Consider the following 17,676-nt stretch of genomic DNA (forward strand, 5'->3'; position numbering starts at 1 on the left):
CTGCAAATGTAATAACGACGCCGTCGCCAACAACAAAAAGGTATCAGTACACAAATCGAGGAGGAAATCAAAAAGGAGGCAACAATAGCTGCAACAACAATAACTACAACAACACGATATTTGGTTAAAGATATTTGGATAAAGGGTGAGAAAGTCAACAATTTGAAACAAACTTATCACAAGTCGAATATCGTTGACGCCAACCGAAACCACAGTATTCCAAGCACAATTCTATCAATTAAGCCAACGTTGACCATCAATAGCATCACACCAAGAACGAATACGGCACTTTATCATAACAATACGAGCAACAAGGCCGACAACCGAAAAGGACCAAACATCGAGACGACGTCCGGCGATCGTTACATTTGTCCCATTTTCCTCAAATACGAGGAACAACTTTGGCCCACAGAAAGGGTATAGCGCACAGCGCACACTCCCCTATCACTGCCGTCATTATCAGTCGATAAAAATATACCTATACCAGCACTCGCCCATAGTAACGGGCATCCTAAGTGCGAGGTCGTTCCAATCCCGATCGGGGACCTGACTTGATGACGTCACCGGGGCCATTGAATCCGCCAGCAAGCTCAAGGCCGGCAGCTTCAAACAATGCCGGTGGACGGAATCATTCACCTGGAATTGTGGCGGCCGCAACCGTGGAAGGCCACAGCCAAACTACAGGCAATGTAGGCCATCCGGCACAGTCCCTCGCACGCCAGAATAGCACGAACCACAGCAGCATAACACAGCAGCAGCAGCAGCAGGTGCAGGCGCAACAGCATCATAACCATCAGCCACCTTTGAGCCGGCCCCTCAGCCCGTGCAAGGACTCAGTGTCCTCTTTGCTCGAGCAACCGATCATCTCAGCGCCCAGCCAGACCTCCCTCAACTCATGCAGCTTGCAAGCAGCAAACTCCCTCGGCCAGCAGCAGCAGCACAACCTAAATAATTCTTTAAGTAGTCCCGTAGAGCATTCGACTTTAGCGTCAATCTGTTCGCTTTCGAGCACCATCGTCACGCCGACTTCAGCCCTGTCTTCCCTGTCCTCTGCCAACCGCAAGTTCGTCCTCAGCTCCTCGGATAACCTTGTGCTACAACAACAACAGCTGCAGCAACAGCCATCTGAGATAGCCGGCACCTCGACCCATTTTGCCGGCACTGCTGCAACACGTAGTGGTGACCATAAGCGTCGCCGTGAAATCTTCACTCTCACATCAAAATCGTCACGGTCAGTTGACGCCGAGGTAGATCACCGGCCTAGCGTGCCGGTGGCGCCGGGAGCAAAGGGCGACTCCACAAGCGTAGATCACCTGCTCTTCAACACAGCAACGTGCAACAGAAATCTCGTGGAGTTGAGTTCACAGCAGCCCAGCCAGGGCGGTATCGGCTTATCAGGCCAGCAACCGGAATCACTCCGGGCTGGCAGTCTTCAGGGCCTTCAGAAGACGTCGACCTGTAGTATTCAGGCAGGCAGTTACGGCCAACTCGATATGGCCGTTTCTTCGCGTTTCGGAAGCGTCAACGGAGCAGACTCCCCCCTGGCCTACCCACCCGCGCCGGCCGCGCAGTGGAGGTCCGGGGACTTACACTCGGAAGGCCCCAGTTCCTTGGGTTCTCCGGGTAACTTGAGCCAGCATCGGTCGCATCGCGCGTCGCTGAGCTCCGTCGCGCCCCTTGGAACACTTCGACCTGTCCCTATAGAGACAGATGCCGAGGCTCCCAATAGTACCAACCTCAAAATAAACAACGATAACAACACCCTCAACACTGGCCACCGTCAGCAACAAACTGAGCAATCAAAAGAGCAGAATGCGCAAGCACAGTGTCAGCACCGTCATAACGCGCAACAGGAATGTGAAGACTGTGTTGACAGCTGTCATACAACGTCCGTGACAATAAATCAAATACAACAGGACATTCATGACAGTACCACAGTGACAGAAAATAACGATAGTATCAACAACAACCAACAACAACAGCAACAGCTATCTACAAGTGCCAACATCAACAACAACAACAACATTAACCATTTCAACAATTGTGCAGACAGTCACAGCCAGAACAACAGCTGTTCCGCGACCTCCATCATTACCCCTAGCCGACAGCGCCATGAAGGGAATAGCGTACGTTTCTGGTAAGTGCACATTATTCATAGAACGTCTTTTTTTTCCACGTACGCGTCTCTCTTTTAATGTAATGTTTACAGGTAAATATGTGACCGGCTATCTGTACTTCGCAGTTCGGCACGGAACTCGATAGCGTTCACAGACGACATTATAATAAGCATAGGGAAGATACTGTAACAATAGATGAGCTAACGGCAATGAGAATAAGTTGAAAAGCTGCCAAGACAGGGGGCCAGCGTCAATTGTTCGTAATTGGTTTTGTTTAGCATGCGACGTTGACTACACTGGCTTTGATGACCGCATCCATGGCTAATAGTATGTAGGAATCGTTCTGTGCACCCAAATTACTCTGCTAAAAAATAATTCAAGGGTTCTCGGATGAGGTTCTAGTATGAGTAATTTTTTCACATTGGTTTCCATACGATTATCGGACGCAGTCTTTAATTAACCTATCCTCGACCTGCACCCGATCATTATAAGGTAACAAGCTTGACGCATTACTTCAAACAACGATTTTAAGGGTATAACGAGTCAACACGAGTTAGCATATATGAAACGGTTAGGTCGTGCCTGTTATAAGTGATGATTTCCGCATATAACGCTAAGGCTGCAAGAACAAAATGGTTCATATGACAAGCTCCTTGGCGTACATAACTTTTTTGAAGAGAACGTTAAGTAAGAATATGGTCCAAATTTTTCGTTATGACATGTACAGATTGCTGTCCTATAAACTGTACAAAATGAGGTCATCTTCAAAAAGTCAATGACAGATGATTTTCACACTCACTCCGCTGATACATTGATTAGACCTTGTTTGCGATCGCTATGATCTTAAGAGCAATCAGTCGTGCGATTCTGAAGTACAGCCCCTTCCCCCTTGAGTGATTATGTATAATAATAACACTGTAATTATGGATCTTAAGACTCTCAGGGACGACCTTGTCGTCCACGGACTATCCACGTGAGATTGTCTGTCTAAGCATTTTAAACGACAGGCCTAATTTGATGGCCCTTCGATGCACTGCTGTGTCACCAAGAAAGCGTTACTAATACGGCCGAGTAATGTAATGGTTACACATTTTTTGCAAAAATCAGGGGTCTTAAGGTGCTCACAGACTAGACTTGGTATCTTGCAATAAAAGGAAACCTATTTAGTCAATATACAGCATTTATTTGTTTCTCTCGCCGAACTGCAACTAGCCGAATTGTAAATCATCAACTTAGACAGAAAGCTTTGTTTCTCGGTGCTCTTGTCGACCTAATGGACTCGACTGAGTGACTACGCGACGAGCGACATTAGCAAGGACGACTGATAGCGCGTGGTAGCGGCGGCTTTACGGTCGAAGTTAGCGCTCCTAGGTTAGCTGAAAACGAACCACTAACTCGACTAGTATATAGACTATTATAACGTAACAAGCTAATAATAAATCATTTTAGTCTCGTTCATTGTATAGTACGTGAACTAGGTGTTCTGTTCGCACGAGCTCCTTCACATAAAATCATAAACTCATATACGCGGGTTAGTTCTTCCACAAGAGGTCACTTTTCAATCGCAAGTGCGGTGAGAGAGGTGTTCTAAAAACGAAAGCCCAATTCGTCGACGATCTCAAGTCCTGAACGTCACCAATCTATAATGAAGGCACGATGGAACACATTGGAGTCTGTAGGTGTGTCAATGACACTATGACCTATAGCGGTGTAGTTGTGCCACCGTTGCTTGCTCCTCGATCCTCTGTCCAAATCTATTTATCATCCTATCAAGACTTTTTTCGAGCCAGACCGTGCAAGTCTTATATCATTGCAGCACGTGGCCCACTTTGAGGTTTTAGATAGACTTGGCCTATTTGAAGTCTTCAGTCATAGCCACGTTTGGTATCTTCCCCGGCCCGATATCGGATATGTTCTGTTTGAAGGAAGCATTAGACAATGGCGATCGCAGTGTCTGCAGATAGAAAAACAGCATAGCGCACCAGGCCTGATATGTGCTAATGAGAGTCCATGATTGAACTTCGAAGATATGTACTTGCATATATGGGGTACGTAATCCAAGAGTAGAACTCCACCAAAATAAGTTCAGTTAGTTTTCTCACACTGATTATTCGATTAATGTTAGCGGTAAATGCTACACGTCTTGGGCTACAAACAGCACGATATGATTGAAGTAACTAGAAGTTGATAGCTAGCAAGCTCCTTATCGATTTTCTTAGCACAGCCTGAACTGTCTGAAGGACTGTATCCGAAACGGGTGACGCCCCCCGCCCCGGATAATTTCAGACAGTGATGATATCACTTCATTTTTGGCAGGGCATTCCCTCCAAAAGACCTAAACGTGTTAGGCGTCTAGTTGGACTTATAGGATGTGTATTCAGAAGATTGTCTCTCGCTATCTCAGCCGTCTTATTTAAACCGAACCGCTATAGAACATTATCAAAGCAACAGCTTACGCTTGCTGTCGAAAATTGTATCGAAAACCATGGCATCTATAGAAGCTACGCGGGTGTTCGACGCGTCCAGAAAGCGCTAGAATAGATCAAAATATGATTTGTTATACTGACGCTATTCAAGGTAGCAATCTGCTAAATATGTAGCCCAGTTGAGCGGGGCCAGCGTAGCAGAAGGTGACAGTTATGGCCGAAAGACTCTTTTTACTCTGACATCTTTCCCACGGGACCCACAGACGTTCAGCGTGCGCTGAAATTCTTGGAGGTTGTGAAAAGTGCCCATCAAGACTGCGACGGCCAAGCAGATTCTACGTCTTTAACGCTTTGACATACTGGGCGTGTTCATGTTTTTCTATTAGGGATTTGGAACCCGCTAAGGATAGCCTCAGTCTGTTAGATGATAAATACAGGTGAGCGCTTCTTAGAGAGTTCGATGTAAAAGGTAGTTCGATTTTGTTGCGTTGCATTTTTCGTACCCTCAGTTTGAATAAAAAAATATTATTTTTAGTCGATTAAAAAGTTCTGTGGTAAACATCGATAGCTTTGGAGCTTTTAAGAAACGGTAATATAGTACTTCAAGTGTGCCTGGTAATAACTGATTGCCCTGTGTGTCAGCGAAAGCATCTTAATTGATACGCCTTTTTAGCGGTTCCAGTGATGCAGCCTATGTCCTACAATAATAAATTGAATTTGAGCTAGATTATTAATCGTAAAAAGTATAGGTATCGTGACTTCAGTTTGATCAGAAGGTAGTAGATCGGACATCATGCTAAACATGTAGATATGATTACATAATAGCAATTCATCCTTTACTAAAATATTGGAATGAATTAACTAACAGCTGGACTAGCTCACTTATTTTACGTACCTTATTTTTCGAATTTTGCCGAACCCAGTATCGCTCTGGGTTTATGCGTACCCATCTCTGTAGTCTTCGCACGTACAGTTTATAAAAGGCAGATTCTGGAATTGTGACGTAAAAACACGAATTAGTAGAACTGGAAAGTATTCTTTATATGAAAAAACAGCTAATGGCGGGACATACAGTTACACAAATCACAACTGCAAAAAAATTAACAAAAATCATTTAAATTACGCATTCGTACGGATTCGTTTTGGGCAGTACGACCCGTCATTATTGTTAAACTGTGTCAAATAACTCTTGCTAGTAGTAATAAAAAAAAAACAATGTAATAAACAATAAACAGAAAATATATCGTAGAAGCTATGACGGTCACAAGAGGTTCTGTACAATGATGCTTCACTGCGGCATCGACTACATCCTATTGATTTGTTGAAATACACTGCGCAATGTACGGCAAATCCAGGGGACGTCCTGTTATTGGGCCTTCTTTATATCGAGGAACACTGAAACCTGTTCCGGCCATTTTGAGGAGAATTAATTAACGGCCACAATTTCAAGGAATTCCGAAATTCGAGTTATACTTGACATTCGGTAAAACCCTTTCGAACAACGCCATATAATGGCTACAAAAGCCGCTGCGATAAAGAACTGCTCAGGAGCAAACATTGTCGGCGGAATATATTGTAGCGTTAGGCTGTACCTATTCTCAAGTTCATGAAGTTTTTCACACACGCAAGTTTGAAAAAAATCCACACCGCTTGGCTGCCCCGTTGCCTGTGCAGCAGTGGAACCCACCGGCTGCCGGTTGAATAGAGCCGCCTTCAAAATATCATGTATGACGGTCGCTTCGTCAGCAACACTGTTGCCAACGACAAGTAACAAAAACCATTTAGTACCTTTCATATATTTACGTTAATACGTTCTTTCAAGGTGTTGGTGCCTTTTCGATGGTGTAGCTTATTTCTATTGAAACGTCCTGCGCTTGTTTAGCACAGCCATTTGTCTTTAAACAAATGTATAACTTTAAGAGAAAAAAAAAGTTGCTGGATTATTGAAACTATTTCATCAGTGAGCTAGTTTAGAAGCCCTGTAAACGAGTCAGATCGGACTTCGCAGAGCTGCGACACCTTGAGTAGCTTAGCCGGTGCGGCCTAAATCACAACAGCGTTCAAATTCGAATACGCAGAATGATTTAGAGGTAAGTTTCCTGATAGCTAACTCGAACTTTAATAATGTGCTGTCGGAACTGATAAGAAACGGGAAGTTGCTCAGGTTGACAGCAGAGACTGCTCCGTCACGTTGGAGTCTTTATTAATTCAGCTCGTTTTCGGTAGTGAATGAGGCATAAGCGTGTGCCTTCCGTGTTAGCTATGTGAGCTGGTCTGAGCAAACGCCATTTTAGTTTTTTTCAGATTAAAGTAGCTTATGAACATAATGATACAGTCGACTCTAACAAGCTTAGTTCATATGTTATTTTTATTAAGAAGCGAGTAGAGTAAGCTCAAATATAATAAGTAAATCAGGCCAATAGGGAGGTCTGGGATGTTCGAGCTGTTGAGCGTATCGATCTATCACACAAGAATAGGTTTCTAAATGCCCTAAACTAAATGCCCTGCTAGGACTCGTAGTATAACACCAATCCCCTGTCTCCAATAATAGCACAAGTAAATAGAATGCCACCGGGTATCTGCATATAGTCATCGAAGCCACTAGAGGCCGTTGTCTTGATAAGGAATGTGTGTCATTTTCTATTTGTACCGAGGGAGAACCATTGTTTGCTTTAAAGATTTTATTGCCCTTCATGTATGGTCTGGTATACATCTTCACCACTGTACGAGACAGTGACCCACCTGGCTTGTGGGTTACGTGTTACTTCAGCCCATCTTATTCCTTGGTCAGTCTAACCTCACTGATTTATTCATTTCTAATTTAGGCAGCCCCACGTCGTCAATAAGGCCCGTGTAAAGAAGTTCCATAGATACTAATTACTCTTAACTCATTGTCAAACAAAATCTAATCAAGTACTGGAATAGGTTAGCTGCTTTGTAGTAATACAACTACTCGTTGAAGGTATCTCGTAAATTTGTTAATTCCTAGCAATGCGTTTGAAGCTTGGAAGTCGGCCATATCTCTAAATAGTCCAGAGAGGCTAACGTTTTGAAGGAGGGATAGTGCGAAGCCACGAATTGTGATGTTGCTTACTTTATTTAAACTGGTTTTTTGTCTTGGAAAAAACTGACCTCGTGATTAAGATAGGAACCAGAAGCTCAATGCTACCTACAGTAAACATTGATTACTGTTACGGTATAAGGGAATGGTTTTTATCTTATTTGCCCTGTATTTGGCTATCGAAAAACTCAGTAATTGAACAGGTTTTAACATATCTCTAACCAGATAAAAACGTGCCTGAGTAATTACTGCGGCTCAAGCGATGTCAGCTAGTTTCTCTTCAACGGACTAATTGTAAGAGGCGCATATCCATCATAAGCTAGGTAAAAGTTAAGCCAGTTTCTGCTGTCCTGTACGTTATCTAAATAGCCGGCGAACGCCTATTTGGCGTAGAAACAGTGTAAGCTCTATACAAGTGAATCGAAAAATCACCTCAGATTTAACGAATCACTGGGGCAAACTATGCTCCTGAGAATGAATCAGCAGTCGGTTGCGGACTTGAGCGAGTTACGGAAGACATTTGTCCCTCACAGCGCGCACCCGTTCGGAGAAAGACAAACGTACCGAACTTCCTGAAACTTAGCGTCAGTACTAATACAACAGATTCTTCATTCGGAAATTGGAGACTGCTAAGGATAGGCTAGAACTTTGGCTAGGGGCAGCTGTTTGGAGAGGCAGTGGGCTGAACTATCCTCATCTGGCACAGAAAGTTTTCTTTTCGTCTTCCTTCGCCTTCCGCGCGTCGTCTGGCTAAATGAAGTAGTTTGTTTAATGAGTCAGATTTTCTCTTTACATCAGTCCTAACTGATCGAACACGCCAGATAAACAGGTAAGATGATGCAGTGCTCTGCCTAGTCGAATATATCAACGCTCCGATGAAATACCGGTATCAGTACAGGCTAGATATTTCTAAATCATTTGGCATTAGACCTACAGCGTTGCAATACATCGAACAAGAGCTACGGTAGAGAAAATAGTGCCAAATTATAATAGCAGACGCGGTAAATGTAAAAATCATATAATAATACGACATAAACCAGGTATCACTGCACGATTTATTAGTACGCTGTGTCGCGTCAGATCCGTCTGAGCAATTCAGTATCCAGACGTCAACGCTACAGACGTAAGTTAATTAGCATTATGGAACAGCAAATTGAAAAGATCATAATAGCGCTATTGTGATTAACTAGCTAACGAAATTCATTATCGATAGAAAATGAGGCCAAAATAACATTGGTTCCTGCTAGCAGCAGATATGTGTGCCTGCAGGCCCGAAATTCACGCCACGCAACGTCGTACGTTTTGCCCCAGCTAATTATTGTATAAAATTAGTTAACAAGGTACATTATATTTAGTAAAAAAAAACGCGTCAGACATTGTGTACGACATTCTTCGTTGAGAGATTAATTGAAAATTACTGGTCTGATAGAAGATGTGGTTTGCAGTCTAAAGACGCTGCCTTGTCTAATGTATCGTCTGGTATGTTACTGTTTTTGATGGTGTTTCCGTTCGGAGTAGCGGCCCAAGCAAATCATTATCAAATGCTAAATGTACCGAGGCGACTCTCGGCTATTTTGTCATTTCTACACTTTGAAGTCTGATTAGTTAAATCAAAGCTTCAAGCAGCCGCTGGAGATGATTCCGGGCATGGAAATCTGTGTTCGATTCGAACCGGTACATCTTGATAAATAAATTAATTAATTTAGCTTGACTAGTTTATGGTGGGCTCGGCTTTTCGATTTCACGACTGTTATTTACGTTACTATAGGCCAGGCAAGATACTAACCACCGCCTGTTTTAATATACGCAAGAACGTTAGGGTGTACACACGACAACCCGTACCACACAAATTCCGCTACCTTTGATCAAGCCAATTACCTCCTATGGGGTTTCCTCAAAAATCTAAAAGCATCAAAATGTCGTTTCAAGACGTTCAATAACAACATTTTTGGAGCTCTTAAAAATGCCAGAGAGAAGTGCGGCCTAGAGAATAGGTGAACTGGTTATTCTACCACGGCTGACTCTCGAACGGCTACATTGGCACCGGAAGGGGACGATAAGTAAGGAAATTTAGCGTGGAAATACAAACACTACTCATCTTGTTGACTGCATTTTCGTTGCCTGAAAATTAAGTTCGACCAATATGACTTTTTTAATAAGTTAGAATAGCGAATAAATTAAACAACCATTAATGCAGAGCTACTGTCAACATGTATGGTTGCGTCTCACATTCGCTTTGTAAGGGACACTATCCGTCGAATATTTTTTGTTATGGAAATGATTTTCATTGTGCCATTTTTTGCCAGTTATTCTATACAGTCAATGTTTGACTAGTGTGTAGGAGGTAGGTAGCAGCTTAGCTGAACGTTTAATTTCACGCTTTAAGTTTTGTAGAACTTCTGATCTACGCGTCCACACAAGTCATATGAGTCTGTCTTGAGAAAAGTGAGCTTTTTTAGCGTTTCACTAATTGGGAATACGCCTGGCGAACAGTCCAGACATTCTATTCAACGGTGGGTTCAGAGTTCAGAGAGAATATACCCAACGATGTTATGGGGTAAACTATCCCACGTTAGAGGAACCGAGTTGCGTCTTAGTCCTTCATAACCATCTAATTTGATAAGCTGGTCCATCAGGTATACGGGCTATCAAAACCTAAGCACATGACTTACGACATTGTTCAATAGATATCGTCGTTGAATTGGCATTTGTTGTTGACAAATGTGTGGCTTCATACGGACGTCTTTATTGCTATGGTTTGTTTGTACGAAGTCTAAGAGTTGACATGATGGCAATCGCACCGAGGCGGATTGTTTTAACTCAGAAGAGAAACCTCCTAGTGATGTCCTGGGTGCACAAAATGCGGTCAGCAGCAGTAACTAAGAATACAGCTACGAAAATCAGTTTGGGTTGGCTATAAATGGCTTAAGCGACTTACTAGTGCTATCTACGTGGCCAACACAATCAAATGGCCAGTCGTATCGCTTTCTTGATAAATTATCGAGCCTAAATACATAGGTAATGCAATTGGTTTCATTCGTGTGTAGACACAGCGTGTATGTTAACGGTATTGCGTCTATACACGAAGCTGCGCAGGTAACTGAGCTGGACCCTTTTGAAAGAACTCTCCATTCTATCACGAAGCAGAAAGGAAACTTCTACAGAGGCACCAGTTAGCTAAATTGAACATGTGTGCTGACAAGGAAACTTTGTACTATACTCATGAACAAAGCGGAGCAGACGGCCTGTTTTTTTGGAAAGAAAAACATCTCGTCCTATATAGCTTGCTATTCGTTCCCTAATGATTCTTGATGCATGTATTTGCTGTTGTAAATGAAAAAAGCTTGGCTGTATGCTCTCCTTAGGTCTTTTTCTACCCCTTCCTTAGTCATCCCGAATCCTTAAAGTTCTCTTTGATCCGTTAACGTATCTTCCACCAAAGATGCCTTCAGACGGGCCAACGTAGAGCAGACGCCTCTATCGCACGAGGTGTTCATGCCAATTCGAGATTACGCTCGCTGTTAGTCGGTTTAAACTAATTGTCATCTCAGGGTTTTTCATGCGGAGTCTGCTTATCCCATAATCTAACGTGGATCTGTTCAAGCCTAGCTGCATCTCACCTTTCTGGCCTTCGAAATCATTTACGGAATGACCGCCTGCACAAGGCACCGGCAGAAAAGCAATTCAATAGTGACTCGGACGTTCATAGTACCATGTAGGATGATGGACGCGTCTCTTTCTTTGCCCTTTCGTGTTATCCTACCGCTAACTAGAATAGCGTAAGGCAGGATCATAGTTCGCGCGACAGGTACGGGTTAGAAAGCCACGATCTATCCGAACGATGTCGGTAAGGCGAGCTAAGTTCGTTGTGAGCGTCGTCGAGAAGGAGTGGAAATGCAAGCTAAATGGGTTGACACGCATTCACGATCACGCGCCTGCAGAAGAGCAGGACTCACACGGAAACAATTTTTATTGAATTCCGTTAATTATGCTCTTCGGCATTGTGTAGGCTTCTGTAGAGCTAGGTGAAGAGATGACGTTAAACTGGCTACCGAAAAGTCGACACCTAGGCTTAAAAGCGACACCATTTTCCCAATTGCCCTTCTTTCGATCTACTCCTGGCCCTTCATGTCGAGCACCGATAATGCGCGGAAAACGGCGTGGCGGTGGTATTAAGGAAAAAAATTCTAGATCCTTCACACGTCAACAATGGGGAGCTCACAAGCGAGATCTTACGCCGCCCGTGCGTAGTGCACCTCAGACTAAAAAAAGCTCGCCTCTAATATCGTCCTTTCTCGCCAGTTTGCAGTTCGCTTCGATAAACAGCGTACCTTTATATTAATTTTCTGGTAGGTACACCGACCTAACCGGAAAAATCATTCTCCGATTTCTCAAATTTTTAGGCCTCTATGCATACGGGTTGCTAGAGTAAATACATATTTCACTCTTTACTTTACTTACTTTAGAAAAGTCCATCAACATTGTACAACTCTGTTTGCAAATAATGTCTGTATATATATATATATATATGCCGAAAATGCTAAAAAAAACTATATGTTCCAAGCAACATATTATTACACTAATTAACAGGTTTAAAAAGTACATATATTTTTTAGTACTTTTGGGATGTATATGTTGAATATAAACAGAGCACATGAACGTGGGAGGAAGTTAGTACAAGTGGAATCTGGATTCACTCTAATTAATTCAAGGGCAGTGTCCTTTGTCGGTGATGGCCGCGTTACTAGATGCAATCAGACTGCACTGCTCAATGTACATGTTTCACGGCTTCTCCTAAATGGCAAATGGTGATGATGATTCAGTTCATCCGGTCTTTACCACAGGTGAAAAGAGTCTGTTTCCAGTGTGTAGTTTCTATCTGCAAACTAAGCTTTTTTTGCCTTTCATTTTAAATATTATCGCATGAGTACTAGCCACGATTTAATATAAGGGCACCAAGGCTTCTCTTAGAGCTGAAGTAGTTACTGTATTCATTATATTTAACAACACTGGACCTGCACTCGCGCTCTGACTAATGATGCTCATGATATCTGAACGAATAGAGATCTTAGCGGATCGCATTTTATTATAGTCCGAGATTAAGTGGCTGACAATCAATCACCTGATCAATTACTTCGTGAGAAACGAGCTGCGCTGCAAAGTATATCTCGCCATCACATAGGCCACGCGCTTCCTTTCCGTTTTATGGGTATTTTCCTTTAGAGACAATCTGCTTCTCACTCAATTTTGGAACATAACGGCCTGTTCCGATGTCTCAGCGGAGCTTGAATCTGCCGTAACTCAGGCCGACGCTATAGCTTCATCAGCGCCACTCTCTTTTACGGCAGCACCTATTACTATCGATAAGTGGCTTTTTAAAAGTGGCCAATAGGTCTTCTCAGTCAGCTGGGTACATGTGAGCAGTAAAGTAATACGTGAAAACACCAGCAATTAGCAGAGAACCGTTAGCGGCTGGTAAAAAAAATTAACGCAGAATCGATTTCCCATCGCTGTATAATGTCGTGCGTGTGGGCGTTTTTATTCTTTTGGTAGTAACGACGTTGGTCGTTCTGGCTCCGGGAGCTCTCGTTTGCCTCCTTGAAACGGCAGTGCCTTGTCCATTGACACTAGAGAAACAACCCAGCAACCAATCTTTTGAAGGCGGCGATGGAAAATTGCGAGTTAACATTAGCATAATCAATAATCCTCCTAAATACTTCTTATCTATTTACATGATATCACTAATATACAGTCATTGGCCAATCAAATAAGCCCACCTAGAACTTTCACGTAATGCAGGATTTGTTCATAGATAGCTCTACACCCAACCACAATATCTATGCTAGCTCTAACGGCACTGTTGTTAAAGGCGCATTTTTTAAACTACTATGAAACGGAAAACACTTACTGGTCAACTTTTCACCACTTATTTAGTCACCCCACCCCTAGCTACAATTACTTGGGTACCACCTACGTCACGCTCGAACTCTAGGCGCACATTTTAAGCATTTTATCCTTTAGTTGTAAGACGTTCGTGATCTCCTGTCCGATTTTAACTTGCCCTTTAGTATAATGCCATACGTTTTCATACGTGAAATTCAGGTCGGGTGAACTTCCTAGGTACAGCTGAACTTCAGTACCAATAACGATAAACTTTTCAGAGACATCCTCTACAACACACATAGTTCCAACCTGGAAATTATCCTCCAATACATAAGGGAACATTCTCGTCTGGATTACCACATTGTGTTTCGCTTTTAAATAATCCCGTTGACCGTATGTAGGACTCCTGCGCAGGACGGATATCAAGGCTCACACAATCATTCTAATAGGCTGCTGGATTACATAGATCTCGCGGAATCGGTCGCTGGAACGCCTGTAGATGTGTTCAGCGTTGCTAATTTGCAGACTATAATTTATATGAAAGGCAGACCCTTTGTCAAGTTTTCACTGGCTAGTTTTAGAATTGTTTACAACGCGTTTGTCCGCTTATAACGCGTCTATTTATGTGGAGATTTAGCAGACGTCTTCTGGTAAATTTATGACATCTAAAACCACCCATTCTGACCCGACGCCGGTGAGTCCTTCCGAAGACAGTTACTTCGCACTTTTCCACACGGTGACGCGATTAAAAAAACTATTACAAATTGGCATTTTTTTAAAAATGACTTTATCTCCTCGCTGCGTTGTGAACCATTTTTACTTTTGTTTTTCATTATTTTCGATGACAGAGGCACCTGATCTTTCAGAGTATGGGTCCCACTGTCAAATACACACTTTGATATCACGGCTCTGCCCACTTAGCAACCTCTTTTGACTATCGTTTTTTTTGTATGGTTCGAATCATTAGAGTTCGCAACTCTTTCAGCAGGTATTTTTGCTATTTCACTACGAGTTTAAGTATAGTCATAATCTGCGATTATAAAAACGTCGTTGTCGTTGAACAGAGAGGGAGAGATAATTGCTGCACCGCATGTTAAATCATCTGTGTTCATTCGTGAGGAAAAGAAGACAAGATCAGATACCTGAATCGTGCGTAATAACGCGGGTGTGAACCACTATCACACGGCACGTCTCCAAAAATTGCCTTGCCTACCACATACGTGTGAAAATTCGTTTCTAACGGTATTGTCACCTGTGCATAGTATTAAAAAGCTATTGAAGGCTCTCGTGTGGAAAAAGCACATGCAGACGTTTAGTTCGCGCTATCGCTAGGAGATATCTCCGACCAAACTGTGGCCCTATTTGATTGGCCAATGGCTGTAAACATAGATAATAATAGTCTGATACTATATTTTCAACTGTAGGAGGCCATCGAATACATACATTAGCCTAGACCAACCAATGACAGCGTATCGTGTAGGCTTATCATACTGAGATCACATTATGCCTAAGACGTAAAAAACGAAAATTTACTTTTCAACTCCAATGCTGTCAAAAGTTATCGGTGTTAGACATCGAGCACCGATAGTTAACGTAACCGTAAAGTAACACAATGGACTACAAAAGCGTAATGAGATTGAAACGAATCTACTAGCTGCAAGACATTTGTCTCTTAGTATGACCCTTATAAAGATACCACGTAAAAAAACATATATCCGTAACGCAATGCTCAGTGAAACCCGTGTATGTACATAAAGATAATGACATCACACCTAATTATCACTATAAATATATATAAAGGATCGAAACCTTGCGAGATGATGTAGGTGCGGTGCAGCTTCGACAGGGGAATGAGACTGCTAGCTGTTGTGAATTGCTATTCACGTTAGGACATAGGCCGGATTTAAAACGCAAACTTTTACGCAGAACTGGAAAAAAACAACAGCGTGCCTCTATTCACCACAGTTAAGTGGTGACCGGACCGAAATTGTATTGTGTACGTTTCCAGGTAATGAAAATCCGCAGATTGCTACCGGCGACATGGCTGTCGGCTACACAATGGGATTCTCACGCCCAGCATGGGGACGAGACCAAAGTGTCAAACTCAAACGTTTCATATGTGGATTTTGCCACCGGAAAATAATACGCCCGACAATAAGATGTCAGTAAATGAACAACAACGTTCTATTCACTCTCGTGAGTTGTGTGCTTGGCCGATCGTTGTATCCTGACAGATCCTGCTAGTGGTTTTAAGGATAACAAGCGAGAGATACGAACATATGCTAAGATAGAAGCTTTCATATATGCCTAAGTAAACGTCAAAGCAGCAAACGGAGCTTTGCGTCTTTTTGGCCGGGAACTGTTTGCTTTGCCACGGACACTTCCAGGCCCTACGTTTTCGAAGTTTTTCTGTTCTTTCGTCATAAATCATTTGCAGCATATGCACGCCTGTATGTACACGTTTCCGGGACACCTCAACAAAAACAGTTTTTTCCGCTTCAGCGGGTAGTATGTAAACTTACGAGCCGAAACTCAAATTACACTGAAGCACACGAACATTGATCAAAATATTATCTACTTCTATGGATTTTGTCGTACAAAAATAAATAGGGTCTACCAGATCCTGCTTTGACTTTCAACAATATTTCTCATTTACACTTATAGACAATTTGCTTTTCCATGTTGCGCCAAATAAGCAGTGTTGACCTTTAAGCCGGTTTACACCTTATCTATATCTATAATATGCTTTATGAGCATCTACAAAGTTCTTTTGCTTTTACAACATAACTATATAGAAAAGACATACCACTACTAACTGCCAACCATCGCACCTCGCTGGTAAGAAACTTAACGAAGACTTGTGTCCTCACGATAGCCTAATGATGAAAATATGCACAATAAACATTTTTATAAACTCAATAGCGGCATAAAAACGACTGGTTTTGTACAAAATTGAATCAGGTGGGATGTATAAAGTCGAGAGTTATTTTGAAATGCAATATATTTTATCCCTTAGCTTTTTCGTCATTTTCAGTTAAAGTCAGTAAAAGCCAAATTCCTTTCATCGTAGATCGTGGACTTGGACGAGTGTTACCATAAATTAAATGAATATTCAGTTTATGGCAACGTACGTATAAAAGAGCAGCAAAGCTGACGTTTCACACTTAAGGCTAATTGGCCGTATGCGTTAGCTTTTAGAACATCTCAAATCTTCAATTGGTTTTAATTACTCGCTTCGAGCCTTCATCTTTTACAGTTACCCCTATCTGGGCATACGATGATTTTATCCACATAGCAGAAGATCTCTGCATCTATACTGTCCCCTGATTTTGAATGCCTGCTATCAGTTTCCTTTCTGCAAGAAACTGCAAATACAAAAACCTGGTTCCGTGCGCCAAGCCGATTTTGGTAGAAGAACGATGCACAAAAGGCGGCGAACCCATGTTTTTCTTTACAAAGCGAACCAACATGCTATTTGTAAAAAAATTGGTCTTTGAAAAAACGTTTTTAGGACTTCTTAGTTGAAATTTTGGTTTAGCTTTTTCGAGTGTAAATTTTATGTGTCAAGCATTCTATATTTTTGCACAGTCATGCATAACAGAAAATAACTGCTTTTACTTTGTACCTGAGCAGGTTTCCTGTAAATCTACTCAAAACTGACCCCGTCGGTGGCTTACATGGAATTATGTTTCCTTTGGTCCGATAAGAATAATTATATAAATTACCAACGGGAAATTGAATTACCCTACCCCATAGGTCCATCACTTGACCTCCTGGCTGCAATACTCGAGGCCAAGTACAGTTGCAATATACATATGTGCATAAAAAAGCTGACAGTCTTACCACTGTTACTCTTTTCTCGTCCCATATCCTGACATTATACACTGTGGGTTCTTGTTTCTGCGCACCTAAGCTCGTATCATCCGGGCTGGGTTCTCTCTGCTTTGCGCAATGAACATTTGAGTTTTGCCTTCGTAGTTAACTAACGTGCCCCGGCAGCCCGGTAGCTAAGCAGACATGTAATGTCTTTCTACCGCCGCTCACAGCTGGCTTCTTTGCGCTTCTCGTGGCCGTTGCGCGTATCCCATCGCTCGTCTATAGACAACATAGATTGGGTATGCCCCAATCGTTGATCTTTGGTTGCTTCTGTCGTCCGCTGGCTTCACGCGTATGGAGTGCTGGCCTAAGA

General features: G+C 42.5%; 2 protein-coding genes and 1 long non-coding RNA gene across 29 annotated transcripts in view; 1 reads left to right on the forward strand and 2 right to left on the reverse strand.

Annotated features, from left to right (window-relative positions):
- LOC111261529 (uncharacterized) overlaps positions 1–17,676 on the reverse strand; it is a 292,892-nt gene that overhangs the window by 104,949 nt on the left and 170,267 nt on the right. For 25 of the 26 annotated variants that reach the window (XR_015311560.1, XR_015311559.1, XR_015311557.1 and 22 more), the window contains one exon: positions 5,439–5,533. Coding sequence is in view for 3 of the 26 variants with exons in the window: in XM_086968745.1 (XP_086824871.1) it covers positions 5,480–5,533 (54 nt within the window). In the remaining 23 variants the exon portion in view is untranslated. Of the gene's footprint in view, positions 1–5,438; positions 5,534–13,512; positions 13,623–17,676 lie in introns of those variants that run through there. The other variant, XR_015311576.1, reaches the window with a different exon arrangement.
- Positions 10–16,418, forward strand: LOC147753316 (uncharacterized). Of its 2 annotated transcripts, none has more exons than XM_086968742.1 (2): positions 10–2,137; positions 15,496–16,418. In XM_086968742.1, the coding sequence occupies exons 1-2, from the start codon at positions 555–557 to the stop codon at positions 15,497–15,499; spliced, it is 1,587 nt and encodes a 528-aa protein (XP_086824868.1). In that variant the 5' UTR covers positions 10–554; the 3' UTR covers positions 15,500–16,418. The 2 variants fall into 2 exon arrangements, 1 of the variants encoding a protein (XP_086824868.1); XR_015311548.1 differs by lacking the exon at positions 10–2,137 and adding an exon at positions 13,515–14,181.
- LOC147753317 (uncharacterized) lies at positions 12,655–13,975 on the reverse strand. The gene is made up of 2 exons (XR_015311585.1): positions 13,845–13,975; positions 12,655–13,231 (listed from the first exon to the last, which is right to left on the reverse strand). It is a non-coding gene; the product is annotated as an uncharacterized LOC147753317 (long non-coding RNA).

This window comes from Varroa jacobsoni, unplaced genomic scaffold (assembly GCF_002532875.2).
Source record: "Varroa jacobsoni isolate VJ856 unplaced genomic scaffold, vjacob_1.0 scaffold_565, whole genome shotgun sequence".
Taxonomy (NCBI): Eukaryota; Metazoa; Arthropoda; class Arachnida; order Mesostigmata; family Varroidae; genus Varroa; species Varroa jacobsoni.

Excerpts from the sequence above, each read along its gene's own strand:
- LOC147753316 (XM_086968742.1), top strand. The coding sequence starts at position 555 with ATGACGTCACCGGGGCCATTGAATCCGCCAGCAAGCTCAAGGCCGGCA.